Source organism: Panthera uncia (genome assembly GCF_023721935.1).
Source record: "Panthera uncia isolate 11264 chromosome C1 unlocalized genomic scaffold, Puncia_PCG_1.0 HiC_scaffold_3, whole genome shotgun sequence".
Lineage (NCBI taxonomy): Eukaryota > Metazoa > Chordata > Mammalia > Carnivora > Felidae > Panthera > Panthera uncia.
Window position 1 is genome coordinate 54,295,640 of NW_026057584.1, and position 18,280 is coordinate 54,313,919.

An 18,280-nucleotide genomic window follows, 5' to 3' on the forward strand; every position below is an offset into this window, starting at 1 on the left:
CCCGCTTCACCTTCCGCCTGGTCTTCTGTTAAGTTTCCCAGGATCTACATATGAGTGAAAACGTATGGTATCTGTCTTTCTCTGCCTGACTTATTCCACTTAGCATAATACTCTCCAGTTCCATCCACGTTGCTACAAATGGCCAGATTTCATTCTTTCCTCTTATATGTTTAAAGGGTGCAATTGAAAATTAAAAGTGGTATTGTCTGTCTCGATAATAGAATGGAAAACAGATTCCCACTTGAAACTAGATACTTACAGAACACATCCAAATATTCCTTTTTTCTCTAACCCAATTACCTTTCAATTGTAGAACCACCCATTTTCCGCAAAAAACCTCATCCTATTGAGACACTGAAAGGAGCTGATGTTCATCTTGAATGTGAGCTGCAGGGCACGCCCCCATTCCAAGTTTCTTGGCATAAGGATAAGAGAGAACTGAGGAGCGGCAAGAAGTACAAGATAATGACTGAGAACTTCCTAACAAGTATTCACATCCTGAACGTCGACACTGCGGACATGGGGGAATACCAGTGCAGAGCCACCAACGATGTGGGCAGTGACTCTTGTGTTGGTTCTATCACTCTGAAAGGTTAGAGTGGCTTCATTTTTTTCTGCCTGCTCTTTCCCTTCCCATTTTTTTCCCCTCTAATTGTGATACTCTTTTCGCTTCTTAGTGATGCCCTGTCCTTTTATCGCTAGCTCTGTCTTCCACTTTTCCTTTTTTATTTTTCCAAATCCTTTTTTATGTTTAGTGTGCATCCCATTTCCAAATCCCACCAACTACCATTTTAGACCATTTTTCCTGTGGATTTCATTCAACTTAGAATCCTGGAGAGGACAAGATGTTTGACTCTTTCAGCTTAATGTAAATTCTATCATATCCCTGCTCTCACTCACCAAAAATACCTCTTATTTAAGAAATGGAAACAACACATTATCACTAGTGTAATTCCTAGCATTGCATGACTTAAGTACTACTAGACCCATACGTTCTATTTTTTTTTCCCAAAAGGTTTTATTTTTAAGTAATCTCTATACTCGATATGGGGCTCGAACTCACAACCCCAAGATCAAGAGTCATATGCTCCACTGACTGAGTCAGTCAGGCACCTCTGGAACATTTTTGTATGAACATCATCTTTTTTTCCTAAATGTAATTTATTGTCATGTTAGTTAACATACAGTGTATACAGTGTGCTCTTGGTTTCAGGAGTAGATTCCCATGATTCATCACTTACAACACTCAGTGCTCATCCCAAGAAATGCCCTTCTCAATGCCCATCACCCATCTTCCCCTCCCCACTGTACCCCTCTTCAACCCTCAGTTTGTTCTCTGTATTTAAGAGTCTTTTATGATTTGCCTCCCTCTGTTTTTGAAACTATTTTTACCCTTCCCTTCCCCCATTGTCTTCTGTTAAGTTTGTCAAATTCCACATATGAGTGAAAACATATGATATCTGTCTTTCTCTGACTGACTTATTTCACTTAGCATAATACCCTCCAGTTCCATCCATGTTGCTGCAAATGGTAGGATTTCATTCTTTCTCATTGCCAAGTAGTATTTCATTGTATATATAAACCACATCTTCTTTATCTATTTGTCAGTTGATGGACATTTAGGCTCTTTCCATAATTTGGATATTGTTGAAAGTGCTGCTATAAACATTGGGGTACATGTGCCCCTATGAATCAGCTGTCTGTATCCATTGGGTAAATTCCTAGTAGTGCTATTGCTGGGTTGTAAGGTAGTTCCATTTTTAATTTTCTGAGGTACCTCCACACTGTTTTCCAGAGCGGTTGCTCTGGTTTGCATTCCCACCAACAGTGCAGGAAGTTTCTCCACATCCTCATCAGCCTCTGTTGTCTCCTGAGTTGTTCATTTTAGCCACTCTGACTGGTGTGAGGTGGTATCTCAGTGTGGTTTTGATTTGTACTGCCCTGATGATGAGCGATGTTGAGCATCTTTGCATGTGTCTGTTGGCCATCTGAATGTCTCCTTTGGAAAAGTTAGACCTATGCATTTTAAATGACATGCCTCTTTGCCTTCAGCACCACCAAGATTCGTGAAGAAGCTCAGTGATGTTTCTACCATCGTTGGTGAAGAAGTTCAGCTGCAGACTACTACCGAAGGCGCTGAGCCAATTTCAGTGGTGTGGTTCAAAGATAAAGGGGAAATTGTTAGAGAAAGTGACAACATATGGGTTTCTTATTCAGAAAACGTTGCAACCCTACAGTTTGCAAGAGCAGAAACAGCCAATGCTGGGAAGTACACCTGTCAGATCAAAAACGATGCTGGAATGCAAGAGTGCTTTGCCACACTCTCTGTTCTCGGTTAGTACAAATAGAACATTGTCATGAATACAAAACACAGCCTTACTGGTATCCATGTTTTCCTTAGTTTTTCAGCTTGATTTTAAAATCTGAGTGTAATCTGTATCTCATTCCAGAACCTGCAGCAATTGTGGAAAAGCCGGAATCCATAAGAGTTACCACAGGAGATACCTGTACCTTGGAGTGCACGGTCACTGGCACGCCTGAACTCAGTACTAAGTGGTTTAAGGATGGAAAACAACTGACAAGTGATAGCAAATACAAAATAAGCTTCTTCAACAAAGTATCTGGCCTTAAGATCATTAATGTGGCACCTAGTGACAGTGGCGTATACAGTTTCGAGGTGCAAAACCCCGTTGGCAAAGACAGCTGTACAGCCTCAGTTCAAGTTTCAGGTTGGTTGGTTAGCCTTTTGCCTCAGTGTTATTTTAGTATAGCTCCTGATTTACATATACACGTATGAGAAGCTCCATCTTCTACAGTGTGACCATGAGTCTTACATCTTTTCTATCAGCAAAATCAGAAGTAACATACCCATAGAGTTAGAAGAAAACCACATGGAGAAATTTCCACAATTCAGAGTGATTAGAGTAAAACTGAATCCCTGGAGAAGGACAAAGTTTGTCTTTAACTATCACTTATGCTGGAATAATTCACCACACAACAGTTCACAGTGATGAGAGACCAAGATCCTTAACACATCAATCAGTACATCTCACGTTGATTCGTGAGGCTTTTGACTGTGTGAACCCATAGGGAACTCTTTGATACCTTCGCAAAAAAGCCAAGTGGATCTAGGGATATTCCATCAAAAATACAATAATTCTCTTTTCAAATCATGTTCTAACTGATGTCCCTTGTTCGTTTGATTTTTACCACATTCAGACCGAATTGTTCCTCCTGCATTCACGAGAAAATTGAAAGAGACGAATGGTCTGTCTGGTTCCTCAATTGTAATGGAGTGCAAAGTCTATGGATCACCTCCGATCTCTGTGTCCTGGTTCCATGAAGGAAATGAGATCAGCAGTGGAAGGAAATACCAGTCCACCCTGACAGATAACACTTGTGCTTTAACTGTGAACATGCTGGAAGAATCAGATGCCGGCAACTACACATGTGTAGCTACTAATGTGGCTGGTTCTGACGAATGCAGTGCTCCTTTGACTGTGAGAGGTCAGTTAAAAAGACAGCAAAACAGGGGCACCTGGGTGGCTCAGTTGGTTAAGTGTTTAACCCTTGATCTCAGCTCACATCATGATTTTGCAGTTTGTGAGTTCTAGCCCCACGTTGGGCTCTGCACTGACAGCGTGAAGCCTGCTGGGGATTCTCTCTTTTTCCCCCCTTCTCTCTCTGCCCCTCCCCCACTCATGCTTTCTCTCTCAAAATAAATAAATTTTAAAAATACAGCCAAATAGAGCTAGCTGTATTTCATAGTTTGTTAAATTTAGTAAGTATTTTTATCATCAAAGTGGAAAAATATTAAATTGTTTTTGGTATGTGTTTGTGTGTGTTTGTGTAGAACCACCATCTTTTGTTCAGAAACCTGAGGCCATGGATGTTTTAACCGGAGCCAACGTAACTTTCACAAGCATCGTAAAAGGAACACCTCCTTTCAGTGTCAGCTGGTTCAAGGGTAGCACTGAACTAGTACCAGGGGACAGATGTAATGTGTCTCTGGAGGATTCAGTTGCCGAACTGGAGCTGTTTGATGTAGATACAACACAAAGTGGAGAATACACCTGCATAGTTAGTAATGAAGCTGGCAGAACTTCTTGTACAACTCATCTCTATGTAAAAGGTTTGTTGGGCTGCTATTTTGCATTTTTACAATTAGCATACACAAAGTAACAGTTAGGTCTATATCTGAATGTATATGGGTTGATTTCATATTGTCGATCTGTTTTCTATAGCCCCAGCCAAATTTGTGAAGAGGCTCAATGATTACAGCATAGAGAAAGGAAAACCCCTGATTCTAGAGGGCACGTATACCGGAACTCCTCCTATTTCTGTTACATGGAAGAAAAATGGCATAAACATAACTCCTTCTCAGAGGTGTCATATAACCACAACCGAAAAGTCTGCAATCCTGGAAATCCCAAGTAGCATGGTAGAGGACGCAGGACAATACAATTGCTACATCGAAAATGCTTCTGGAAAAGATTCCTGTTCCGCACAAATACTGATACTAGGTTTGTTATCCCACATTCATATCTTCATGTATAAATAATCATCTGGCATGTCTCTTGATGACTATTTATCTCTCCTGCCTGCAGAACCACCGTATTTTGTCAAGCAGTTGGAGCCTGTTAAGGTGACCGTTGGAGATTCTGCCTCTTTACAATGCCAAGTTGCTGGGACCCCTGAAATTGGGGTGTCTTGGTACAAAGGAGATACAAAATTAAGACCTACTACCACCTACAAAATGCATTTTAGGAACAACGTTGCTACACTGGTTTTCAACCAGGTTGACAGTAGTGACAGTGGAGAATATATCTGCAGAGCTGAAAACAGTGTGGGAGAAGTTTCTTCATCAACTTTCCTTACTGTTCAAGGTGATTGCAATATTTTAGAAGTGAATGAATTTGTGTTGCTTTTGAATAAGATTTAAAATACCTGGTGAAGGACTTCCTTCTGCCCAATGCAAAATATTACACTTGAGAAATTACATCTACAGTTAGTGGCTTACCTTTGTCTATAGGTGGGAGTGAGAAGAGGCCTAAGTGTTTGGTTGGAAGGATCATGGAATCAATTGTCTCTGTAATTAAATCTTTAAGAAAAATGAGTGGCCATATTTTTAAAATTTCACCTCATGAGTATCCCATTCAATAGGCAACAAGGCAGTCCTAACAATAGGAGCATCTGCTGTGTGCCTGGAGATGTACCTTAAGCCAATCAATTTCCCCTCAGGCTTACATATTTTTGTGCCTAGTACGCATTAGGGTGACCACAGAGTGAAAATTTTGCTCCGAAGGTTTATATGTTGTTCTTTGCGTCCAAGTTAATTCAAGAGCTGTTAATACCTCTTGATATTTTTGTAGACATACTATTATCTATATAACAATAATTGTGAAAAGAGTATTTGGCAAATTAAAAACATCCAGAAGTGTTCATTATTTTAATTCTGTTCCTACAGAGCAAAAACTTCCACCATCATTTTCTCGGCAATTGCGAGATGTCCAAGAAACAGTTGGACTTCCAGTTGTTTTTGAATGTACCATACATGGATCAGAACCTATCTCAGTGTCTTGGTATAAAGATGGCAAGCCGTTGAAAGATGGCCCAAATGTACAAACATCGTTTTTAGATAATGTAGCCACTCTGAATATTTTTAAAACAGATCGGAGCCTTGCAGGCCAGTATTCTTGCACAGCTACAAATCCTATTGGGTCGGCTTCTTCCAGTGCCAGACTCATTCTCACAGGTTTGTGGATTCTTTGACTTCTTTCTATTTCTATAAATAAAATTTCTGTAATCAAAATTAAGGAGAAAACATCACAGTTTCTGTCAAGTGGAGTGGCTATAAAACCTTGCCTTTCTGCTCTGCTTTTAGAGGGGAAGAACCCACCCTTCTTTGACATTCCTGTCGCCCCTGTGGATGCTGTGGTTGGGGAAAGTGCGGACTTTGAGTGCCACGTGACTGGGACACAACCAATAAAAGTCACCTGGGCCAAAGATAACAGAGAGATACGCAGTGGCGGAAACTACCAGATTAGTTACCTGGAAAACAGCGCCCACCTGACAATCCTGAAAGTGGACAAGGGAGACTCCGGGCAGTATACCTGCTATGCTGTGAATGAAGTGGGAAAGGACTCCTGCACGGCTCAACTTAATATAAAAGGTATCATTTATTTCTCATGTGGTCCAACAAAAACATAATCATTTTCTTTCTGTTCTTTCCTAACAGTGCAGTTTCTATCAGGGCAGTGAAATTTAGGACAGTTTTAAACAGATGACATAAAAATGTTTAAGAAGAAATGTTTCTCTAGAGAACAAGTGATATTTTAAATTCATATTTTTCTAAAACTATATACATCCTACATAACCCTAAGACCACCCTCCTCTTTTTATTTTTTACAATTATGTGGTTCTGGAGACAGTTGTAAGTTATTTTCATCATCTATCCCATAAATGAGAGAACAGTTTAGAATAAGTTTGTGGAGGGGGCTGAAATTTTAGGAACATACACTGATTTGGTGTATTTAGTTGATCAGCAGTAACTTTTAACGTAAAATATGACTCCTTTTTCCTGAAAAGCCTCACATCGATAACCTGCTCCTGGCTTCCATTTCAAATATCATTGCAATTTCTTACAGAGCGGCTCGTTCCACCAAGTTTCACTAAAAAACTCTCAGAGACAGTTGAAGAAACAGAAGGGAATTCTTTCAAGCTTGAGGGCCGTGTTGCTGGCTCCCAGCCTATAATGGTTGCATGGTACAAGAATAATATAGAGATACATCCAACTTCTAACTGTGAAATTACGTTCAAGAACAACATACTCCTGCTGCACGTCAAGAAGGCGGGCATGGGTGATGCTGGTTTGTACACATGCAAAGTGTCGAATGATGCAGGCTCCGCTCTGTGTACATCTTCAATTGTCATCAAAGGTTAGTTATCCTTGCACCCCCAAGCCTCCTGTGTTCTTCTTTATTGCCCATTAGATATTCTTGTGCATTTCGTCTGACATATACATTTCTTCTTTACATCTGTTGACCAAGTAAGTTATAACAGATACATGTACAGTTGACCCTTAACAAATGGAGGTTACGAGCCCTGACAAATCCCTGTATAACTTTCGACTTCTCCAAAACTTTACTAATAGGGGACTGTTGACTGGAAGCCTTACCGATAACATCAACAGTTGATTAACATAATTTTATGTTATGTATTATATGTTATATTCTTACAGTACAGTAAGCTAGAGAAGAGAAAAAAATCTGCCGGTAAGGAGACACACGCCATTCAAACCCATGTTGTTCGAAGGCCAACTATAAATATACATTATGTAATTGGCACACCATAATTCCACATATATTTACTTAAAATATATTACTATTTGTAATTTACATGGCCAGCAAAGTAGGTGTCCTATACTCAAGGGACTAAAATCTTAGCTTGTAGATCATATCCCACAATTCTCTCCAGCAGCTAGAATTAATTCCAAGTCTACTTGGAAATTCATGTGCAAGTGGTATATGGATTTTTATGAAGCATATTTGTTTCAAAAACTTCTTAAATTTTCATCATTGAAAATTGCATTAGCTTTGCTCATTTCTAGTTATATCACACTCTAAAACATTCTCTTTTCCATTGCTAAAGGATTATTGTTTGACATATATTGCCCAAAGCTTTTAGCCTGTAAATGAATATTAATCCCAGACAAAAGAGTAAAATTTGCTTGAAAAGGAAAAAAAAAAAAAGATGACTTAAAAGATGCTGCATATCGTTATGGAAGATGTATTTAAATATACAGTCATAGCTTGAGGCAAAGAAATAGAGTGTATCATTTAAGGAGGTCTTTTTCATCTGATCCTCTGACCATAATGGCTTCATCCAGATGAGTCTGATGTAGAATCATCAAAATCACTTTACAGGCCAACTTCCTAGAGTAGCTGGGAGTTTGATTACCAGCTCTGATGACATAGCATGCCATTTCAGGGTGCGTGCACAAGTAATAGGTTAATATCACTAATAGGCTAATATCATTGAGTTGTCTTAACTTAAAATACACTCATTGAACAGAACTTAAGTGCATTTAGTTTTAAAATATGTTTAATAAAACAAAAAAAATGTATCCTTAGCAGTGTCTTATGTTTATGATTTGTATCCCTGGTGGTTATTAAGTAGATAAGTACTTTCTATAGAATTCAGAGACTATTTCTTTGTAGAAATAAAAAAAATTTTATGTAGACGTCAGAAGTTTTAATCATTACAATCATGAATATTGCCTTATTTTAATATTTCTCAGAATCACTGAATAAAATCATTATATAACACTGAGTTGGACATGGCCTTCCAACGTTACTTGTGTATTCTTCATTGGTTTCCAGTTGACTGAGCTTCAGCTGCTGTTTCCTTTGGGCAAAGACTGGATTTTAAACGCTACTATAGCTGCATTTAACAACTAAAGATGAAAGTCACAGATAATCACGTATTACGATATGGGCTCATGGATTACTAAAATGTTGGCTTTCCTTCCCAGAGGACAGCAAGAACTGCTCCTCTAAATGAGGAGAGTTCCCCAGTAGGCCCTTAGTCTTTAGGGTTTGGCAAAAATGCAGATATATGCAGGTTTGAGAGAATCAATTGTGTGCTACATGGCACAGAAGTTTATAGGAACTGCCAGTTGCAATGTTTGCAGTGCTTAATCAGGACACAGATGCTTACGTGATTTATGAGCAACACGGCATCTAGTCTTTGCTTATTTTTAAATCTTTGTCTTTAAAAAAAAATCTAACAAATGTAGCTGTTGCCTTCAGAGAGTAATCAACCTTGATTCAGTTCTTGGTTCAGTTCTACTACCACAACCAGTATTGCCTGTTAGAGGCAAAACTTATTTCTTTTCTGGAATTCAATTTTTTTTGGCTTTTATGTTCCTTTTATGTTTAAAAATAGCCCCTGGGATGCCTGGGTGGCTCAGTTGTATAAGCATCTTACTCTTGATTTCAGCTCTGGTCATGATCTCATGGTTTGTGAGTTCGAGCCCTGCATCAGGCTCTGCACTAAAAGTGTGGAGCCTACTTGGGATTCTCTCTCTCCCTCTCTCTGCCCCTCCCCTCCCTCTCAAAAATATATAAATAAACATTTTTTTAAATATCTTTTCAATTCCAGAACCTAAGAAAGCGCCTGTGTTTGATCAGCACCTTACTCCAGTAACAGCAAGTGAGGGAGAATTTGTGCAGCTCAGTTGCCATGTTCGCGGATCAGAGCCGATCAGGATCCAGTGGCTGAAGGCTGGAAGGGAAATAAAGCCTTCAGACAGATGCAGCTTCAGCTTTGCTAATGGCACCGCAGTACTGGAACTTAAGGACGTGACTAAAGCAGATTCAGGAGATTATGTGTGTAAAGCTTCAAATGTGGCTGGAAGTGACACTTCAAAATCAAAAGTGACCATTAAAGGTACAGATACCTCCAAAGTATTATTCAGACCAAGTCAATGACTGGTCACATTTATTTTCTTATTACAACTTAAATAAGAATGGAATTCAATTTTTAGAAACATCAGTTCTTGCTCACTTGCAGTTATAGCCCCCTTATTATGACTGAAGTATTAGAGAATTCAATGAAAATGATTTCAACACAAATTGTCTGAAATTACCCCAAGTTCACCATCCTCTTTCTTGTACCTTTTTTACTGTATCCAAGAATGTATAATTAAGTTCCAAAAATTATGCTATAATAATGTAACATGAAGTAGTCTGATGTCATAGTCCTGGAGGAAATCTATATAATAAAGCCAAGCATAGAAATACAAAATTTGATACTGATATTATAATTGTCATTCAACCTGTATGCGAGAGCTATAACTAGTTATACTAGTTATAAATGCTTATAAAATTGCTGTATCTCCCATAAGTCACTCTTATACTCTCATTAGAGTCCTAGAGTGAATGATATCTTTGACATGGCCAAATTCCTAAAGCTTATTTTACAACGGAATCATCTATTCCAATTTTAACGTAATTGTAATAACAAAACATGTAAATATGTCTTTCAGACAAACCAGCCGCAGTCCCTGTGGCTAAGAAAGCAGCAGTAGATGGGAAACTCTTCTTCGTGTCAGAACCTCAGAGTATCAGAGTTGTAGAAAGTAAGTTCTTGGGAAAAGTGCATCGTTGTCTACCCTGTACATTTTGCCACCAATTTAAATCTGCAAGAACTGATTTGGGAAAATTAAGGTCTTTATTCATTTGCTTTCATTCTTCCTTAGAAACCACTGCAACATTCATTGCAAAAGTTGGAGGTGATCCAATTCCAAATGTTAAATGGACAAAAGGGAAATGGAGACAACTGAACCAAGGGGGTCGCATTTTTATCCACCAGAAAGGCGATGAAGCAAAGTTGGAGATTAGAGACACCACAAAAACGGATTCTGGATTGTATAGATGTGTCGCATTTAATAAACATGGTGAAATTGAAAGTAATGTTAACCTACAGGTGGATGAAAGGAAGAAACAAGAGAAGATTGAAGGAGATCTTAGAGCAATGCTGAAAAAGTAAGTTCAATTAAAAAAAAAAAACAAACATGCACAGTAAATTTCCATTCACAGAAGAGATCTCTCAAGAGGTATGGACCATTCCCTCCAAGATTCAGATCATGTAAGAACATAAGCACACAGACATTCTCACAAAAACATATAAGCAAACATCCAGTATTTGGGCATAAGTTAGTGGCTCATTAAGATCAATTTCTGAATGATCATGAGAAAGTTTTGAGAATGAAGTGAAGTTTTATTAAAATTTTGAACAAAGGAAATGGTCTACAGAGAAGTGTGTATGCATCTAGATATGAAATTTTTATTTCTATGTATTATTTCTCATGTTCTGAATTGTTTTCTAGAGCCAAAGTCAGATGTTTAACCGACTGAGCCACCCAGGTGCCCCTGAAAGACTAATATTTCTTGAATAAAGGACATAGCACTATGTCTTTGTGAAGGGGAAAAGAACCTTACTGACATTTATAATCTTTAAATGATAGGCAATTCAAAATAAGTAGAAGACAGGTGATTTATGTGTATTTCTGATTTCATTTAGGACTCCAATCTTAAAGAAAGGACCTGGAGAAGAAGAGGAAATTGATATCATGGAACTTCTCAAAAACGTTGATCCTAAAGAATATGAAAAATATGCCCGGATGTATGGAATCACTGACTTCCGGGGTCTTCTTCAAGCATTTGAAATACTAAAGCAAAGTCAAGAAGAAGAGACCCATAGATTGGTATGCCCTTTTGTATATAGCATCATCTTAAACATTTATATTTGGGGGGTGCCTGGGTGGCTCAGTCGTTTGAGCTTCCGACTTCAGCTCAGGTCATGATCTCGCGGTTGACGAGTTTGAGCCCCGCATGGGGCTCTGTGCTGACAGCTCAGAGCCTGGAGCCTGCTTCAGATTCTGTGTGCGTGTGTCTCTCTCTCTCTGCCCCTCCCCCACTCATGCTCTGTCTCTCTCTGTCTCAAAAATAAAATAAACATTAAAAAATATATATTTAAAAAATTATATTTGAAACATCTAATATATCCCCTTTGAATTTCCAGAGCCCTACAACTGTATAAGATCACTTAGTATAACCTAAACAGCATCAAGACTGGAAGCTGAGTAGAATCATGTATCCTCGAATTCACATTTTTTTCCATATGTAATACTTACACTTTTTCCTCCTCAGGAAATTGAGGAAATAGAGAAGTCAGAGAAGGATGAAAAGGAATTTGAGGAACTTGTATCATTTATTCAGCAAAGGCTGTCACAGACAGAGGTAAAATGAGTTATGATGATAATACAGTGAACAGGTTATTATTCAGGATTATAAGGAAAGGAGTGACTAACATGTGTCAATTCTTTATTCTCCTAGCCTGTCACTCTGATCAAGGATATTGAGAATCAGACAGTTTTGAAAGATGATGATGCTGTGTTTGAAATTGACATTAAGATTAATTATCCAGAGATCAAGCTTTCATGGTACAAAGGGACTGAAAAACTGGAACCCAGTGATAAATTTGAAATAAGTATTGATGGTGATCGACATACACTCAGAGTCAAAAACTGTCAACTTAAAGATCAGGGCAATTATAGACTGGTGTGTGGTCCACACATCGCTAGTGCTAAACTAACTGTAATTGGTAAGTAAAAATCATCGTATTAAAAAAACAAACTTGTGAGATTAATTCACTATTGAGCACATCTGCATGTGGTATTGAACAAAATGTTTTTTGTATCATTCCAACAGAGCCTGCTTGGGAGCGGCATCTTCAGGATGTTACTTTGAAAGAAGGCCAGACGTGCACCATGACATGCCAGTTTTCTGTGCCAAACGTAAAATCTGAATGGTTCAGAAATGGCAGAATCCTTAAACCCCAAGGTAGACATAAGACAGAAGTGGAACACAAAGTGCATAAACTGACCATTGCTGACGTGCGAGCAGAAGACCAGGGCAAGTACACCTGCAAATATGAAGACCTCGAAACTTCAGCAGAGCTCAGAATTGAAGGTGGGTGAAAGAGTATGGCTGGACTTCTTTCAGCACAGGTCATTGGCAGCCGTATGGGACCCCTGCTGCTTGCTGTCACCCTGCCATTGCGCATATTCCAAAGTGCTTGTGTTCTCATTTCCCAACACGTACTCACAGCATTCACTCACATCTCAAAATTCACATGAAGCCAAAAGGGAAATAGTCACACAAATGCCAATTCCTTTGCGTAGTTTTGGATCAAAGGCGGACACCAGTCTAAACTAAGACATGACTTTCTAACAGTTATTTAAATTCTAAATAATTCTGCAAAATTCAACAAGTCTTTATAATTTTACCGGTTTCCATAATTCTCACATCTGTGATTCTTATTCTAAGAAAGAAATCACAGAAATGACCAGATTTCATAGCTGTATCTAAAAGATCTTGGCTATGAGTTGATGTTTTGTTTATAGAAATTAATTTGAATCTACCTATTAGATAAAATTAACAACATATGGGGTGTGTGATTAGCAGCTATTTTTCAAAAATAATTATTTCATGTGAGGATTATATTCCAATCTTCTAAATCTCTGAAATAAAGTGAAATCTGAGGATTTAGGAGCAGCACTATTCATTTCCCAATCCTTTGACTATATGCACTATCTGAAGACACCCTGGGGTTATTTTGAGCAACATTTTGGCTATAATGATAGCATCTACTTCCAGTTGATGCCCACTTATAGTTGTTGAAATACAACTATATGACTTTTCAATTTCTCTGACTTGCTTTAAATGGGTATTAATGCCTGGTTGTATTTTAAAGCTCAAAAAATTTTCTTATTTTCAATTTAAAGGATCCAGTTGAAACCACTTATCATTTTTTAAATAATTGCATTCTTATATGATCCCTCAAAAAAAAAAAAAAAGAAAAGAAAAGCTCACCAGAGTACTTATGATGTCAAAGATGTTCTTGATACTGTTATACATTGAATTCCAGACTTCCGAATAAAATTTTGCAGAAGGACCGCCTACTCCAGCCCATTCTCCTACTAACCATGCCTGCAATTCCCATGGATTGACTCCTTTGTGTATGTCCACAGGTGCTTACAAGCAGGTTTCAGAATCTGATAAATGAATCTTGTGAAATTTTAAAGTCCAGACTTCCTACTGAGTTTACATTATTTCACAAGGAAAGTTATAACATAGTAGATAATAAACAATTCTAGGTCCTGAATAGCAAGATTATTTTTACAGAAGATAGAATTTCAAAGGAGAATAAATTACAGAGTAAAGTTAAGTTTATGTTCCCTTTATTTTGAACCCAAACTTCACTAACATTTTAAAGTTTAATTTGACTTTTGGGTTATAAGCACCTTTGACTGTTGCCTTTGTGCAAATATTTTAAAGACTCTCAGGGATTTCTTTATACTTTCCTACACTGGTCTTGAAGGAATACACTTAAGTATTGGGATAATTTTTTGTTACTGATGCAGACAAGAGCTCTTTCTTTTTTGTTTTACATTTTCGGCCTTTGTTATATTCCAATTGGAGACAGAGATGGAGAGTTTAACTGTCTGAGGAGAAAGGAGACTACAAAAACTTCCTCCCTGTACAATCTAACTTTGACTCCTCTTTGTGCAGCTGAACCAATTCAGTTTACGAAACGCATACAGAACATTGTGGTGAGTGAGCATCAGTCTGCCACCTTCGAATGTGAAGTGTCCTTTGATGATGCCATTGTAACATGGTATAAAGGACCAACAGAACTGACTGAGAGCCAGAAATACAACTTCAGGAATGATGGTCGCTGCCATTATATGACCATCCACAATGTGACCCCAGATGATGAAGGTAATTCAGTTCACAGGGTCCTTGTGAATATATCATTTAAATCTTGTCCGTTTTATATACTTGTACCCAAATTTACACTTACACTCTGTAATTTTATATAGAATACTATTTAAGGAAAGAGAATTATATATAAATATACATAAATAAATTCAAATTAAATCCTGTATTTAAATAAAGAAGGGTAATTTACAAACACCAGAAAACAAAGTTTGATGATTCTTCTCCTTAGGTGTCTATTCGGTAATTGCTCGACTGGAACCAAGAGGTGAAGCCAGAAGCACAGCAGAACTGTACCTAACAACTAAAGGTCAGAAAACACCACATGAAAGTCACACTGCAATCTTTGAAACAAAGAAGGCTGCCCAGATGATTCTAAATACAAAAATGTCATTTTTTTTTTCTTTTGCAGAAATCAAACTTGAGATGAAGCCTCCTGGTAAGTTAAAAAAAAAGAAGAAAGAAAGAAAAGAAAAGAAATCAACCCTTGTTCACCATATATTCAACATAATTTTGTAAATGATAGAAGCCAAACTGAAAAGTCTAAAAATATTGTTTATTTTTTTAGTCCAATATTATTCAGTAAAATTATTTTCAGGAAATAAGATAAATGTTAGGCTTTGTGAGCTTGGGAAATTAGAGATAATAAGGTCTCATTTAGCTGGTATCTAGGATCATGCCAAAATTGTGTGGCCATAGAACAAAACCAGTTTTCACAGGGAATCAACCTGCCTATGTGGTTACTTACAAAAGAATTCTAATATCTCTCTATATTAGATCCTATATACAGGTGTCTGTAGATTAGATTCTGCTGTTGGAAATGCCTGACAAACACATCTTAGTTATCTAATAAATATGTGTTGTTTCAATCCCTCGATGCTGATCATTAAATGTTCCTTTTCAGATATTCCTGACTCCAGGGTTCCAATCCCAACCATGCCTATCAGAGCAGTCCCTCCAGAAGGTAACACCACGACACCTGGGCTTGCAGCAACAATTTTCTACCATTAGGAAATTAGCGATGCCAAACCACAGCAGAAAGCCAGAACACATCATATTCTTCACTGTATATTTAAAAATCAAAACAGAAGAGTAGTAACAATTATAAATATATGCTATTTTTATTTTCTCTGGTTGATTAATTTGTAGTATAACACCTTTGAGTACTGAAAGTAATGAATCAGACTTTTCATTATACTTCACACCAAATAAAAAACCAAACCATGATGATGGCATTTCTTTTCTTCAGAAATCCCTCCTATGGCTGTTCCTCCTATTCCTCTGTTGCTACCAACACCTGAAGAAAAGAAACCACCAGCAAAACGCATTGAAGGTATTTTATGTTATCTACCTAAATGTCAAAGTATATGATTAATTATTGCAGACCTGGAAAATGTTGTCAAATGCAACATGTTGGCCCTCTAGTGGTCAACAGGTTGAATTGCCTTTCAAAATGTAAATTATTTGCTTTCAATACTTTAAATATGTGTAAGACAGACATATGATTAAAACTATGAAAATAACCATCAAACCAAATGCAATGCTTGATATTAAAATATTTTATCTTAATGGAATCACTTAAACATTAATGGCAAATTGATTTCATGTTTCTTATTATATATGTGTATATATATATATGTACAATATATTTTATATAGTATATGTATATATACATATATACACATGTATGTATGTATATGTATATATACACGTGTATGTATATATATGTATATGTATATATACACGTGTATACATGTGTATGTATATATATATACATACATATATATACATATATATATATATATATATATATATATATATATATATATAATGGAATTAATTTCTAGTGAAGTTCCTGGGGATAACCCATACTAGTTTATGGTCATGTTGCAAATTATAGTTTGTATTTTTTTCTCAATTACAATGTTAATGCCTTTTTAAAATTTGCTGTTTTGTTACAAAAATATGACTTAGAACATCTTTGATATATTTGATTTCTTTTTTCCTTAGCTAAGGAATGAGTTAACCGATAAAGAGCTCTTGAGTATGTCAGGGAATTTCCCTTTTCAAATACTTCAATAGACAAATTATGCTATTTGTCCCCCAAGCTATTCAAGTAAATCAGTCAGCAGACTTCCTGGGACTTTCTAGAGTTCTGAAAGTTGAGAATTGCTGTCAGAATTCTCGCATCAGGAAAAAATTCTGCATGTCAAAACCAGATATTTCCATAGTCAGATTTTTGTGTAGCATTTTCCAGGGTTTGGCATGCTAGTCCCCTAATATCTGCTACCATTGGTGCCAAGAGGTTGAGCTAGTTTTCAGCCAGCCTCAGGGAAACTATAGTAGACAAACAAAAAATGAAAAACTTCCAGTTATGTGATGAATACATCTCAATAACAAAAGCATTTTTATAACTTATATGAATAGTTAAGTATATTTCATCTACTTCTGAGAGCAAAGAAGAACAAGAATTAAAAATCATAAATTAAATTTCCATTTACATGTGTTGTCAGGAATAATAATCATATCTTAATGAATGAGTCTTGGAATGATACTGTCAACATGGCTAAGTTTGACTACCCACTAAAATATGAGACCTTATTTTAAAAGTTAAAAACTGTGCTACTCATGAATATCAAAAGCTGTAATCAAGTTATGAGTAAGGGCCATGATCAAAGTATAATGTCAGCAACAACAAAGAATACTTCTACGGTATCATAGATGGGACTTTTAATTTTACTAATTCACTTGTTCTTTCTGACAAATTTAAAGTGCTCTTATCTAAGTGAAACAAAGTGAAAATGTGGACCTTTTCTATTTATGGTATCACAGGTTCATGGGCTCAGTGTTTTGAAAACTTGAACTGTAGACAGGCATAAAATCACCCTACATATTCTATCTCCATCCAAAAAACATTTTCTGCATTCTAGCACAAGACCTTTCTGAAACAAGGTATCTTGCAATAATGTTGCAAGATCTCATTACCATCAAAGCCTGGAAACATTTTACTTGTTTACCTCTGACATTCTTTTTTTTAGTGACCAAAAAAGCTGTGAAGAAAGATGCCAAAAAAGTTGTTGCAAAGCCCAAAGAAGAGGCACCTACAGGTATTATAATTAATTAATCAAAATTGAATGTTACTGCTTTTCTCCTGGTTAACAATTTTAAGTGCCAAATAGTGAAGGCTGAGGAAGGTAAGAGTTTGAATTCACAAAATGGAACCTCTGCCTTCCCTCACTCACGCCCTCTTCTTGAACTCAGTCCTCACTTTCTTTTCGTCAACTTTCTACTTTCTCCTTTTTTTCTTCCCTGTCCACCTGTGCCTGTGTCTGTCCATGGCACACAGCGGTAGCACCAGAGCTCTTGTTATCTCTGGATGGCACCTCCAGTCCCATGGCTGCTCTGGATTCAGTTGTACCAATAGAAGGCCAAGGACTGATGCTAATTTCAGTGGCTGTTCCAGCCCAACTCACAACCCTTCCTGGCTCATCTTGCTGCCAGTCCCTGAAGAAAAATAAAACACTTTTTGAAGGAGGATCAATTCAATTACTTCCATTTGTACTAAATCCTGGAAGTGTTTTAGGAGGGAGACTAGATAACTAAATTGAAGCAAATAGTTTTACCTATTTAACCAACATTAGAGTAAGGAAGTCCTCCTGAAGGAAGGAGAGTCCAGGAGCACAAGGCACCATTCCCAGAGATGTTTCCCTGAGTGATCATTTGTGAAACATTATGGTATAAGAGGAAGCTCAAAAAGTGTGGATATTTTCTCAACTTCATAGTTAACCACTGAAAAAATGAAACACGCCTTATTTTCTGGCATTAGACTTATTGAATAATCTCTTCATGTTTCATGTTCATTGAAATTGTTTTAAATCGACCTAAACTAGAATCAGAGCTCAGCCTTTCCCCATTTTTGTTAATATGGCATTGCC

The 18,280-nt window shown here is 37.2% G+C and overlaps 1 protein-coding gene across 50 annotated transcripts in view; it reads left to right on the top strand.

The window, feature by feature from the left end:
* TTN (titin) overlaps nt 1-18,280 on the top strand; it is a 275,095-nt gene that overhangs the window by 92,328 nt on the left and 164,487 nt on the right. For all 50 annotated transcript variants that reach the window (XM_049615442.1, XM_049615431.1, XM_049615432.1 and 47 more), the window contains 23 exons: nt 314-592; nt 2,053-2,334; nt 2,451-2,729; nt 3,220-3,507; nt 3,854-4,132; nt 4,245-4,523; nt 4,608-4,886; nt 5,468-5,755; nt 5,885-6,172; nt 6,648-6,938; nt 9,163-9,450; nt 10,049-10,141; nt 10,262-10,547; nt 11,086-11,269; nt 11,715-11,804; nt 11,901-12,168; nt 12,276-12,536; nt 14,139-14,348; nt 14,578-14,655; nt 14,758-14,784; nt 15,250-15,309; nt 15,595-15,678; nt 17,384-17,452. In XM_049615442.1, the coding sequence (XP_049471399.1) occupies nt 314-592; nt 2,053-2,334; nt 2,451-2,729; nt 3,220-3,507; nt 3,854-4,132; nt 4,245-4,523; nt 4,608-4,886; nt 5,468-5,755; nt 5,885-6,172; nt 6,648-6,938; nt 9,163-9,450; nt 10,049-10,141; nt 10,262-10,547; nt 11,086-11,269; nt 11,715-11,804; nt 11,901-12,168; nt 12,276-12,536; nt 14,139-14,348; nt 14,578-14,655; nt 14,758-14,784; nt 15,250-15,309; nt 15,595-15,678; nt 17,384-17,452 (4,830 nt within the window). The remainder of the gene's footprint in view (nt 1-313; nt 593-2,052; nt 2,335-2,450; nt 2,730-3,219; nt 3,508-3,853; nt 4,133-4,244; nt 4,524-4,607; nt 4,887-5,467; nt 5,756-5,884; nt 6,173-6,647; nt 6,939-9,162; nt 9,451-10,048; nt 10,142-10,261; nt 10,548-11,085; nt 11,270-11,714; nt 11,805-11,900; nt 12,169-12,275; nt 12,537-14,138; nt 14,349-14,577; nt 14,656-14,757; nt 14,785-15,249; nt 15,310-15,594; nt 15,679-17,383; nt 17,453-18,280) is intronic.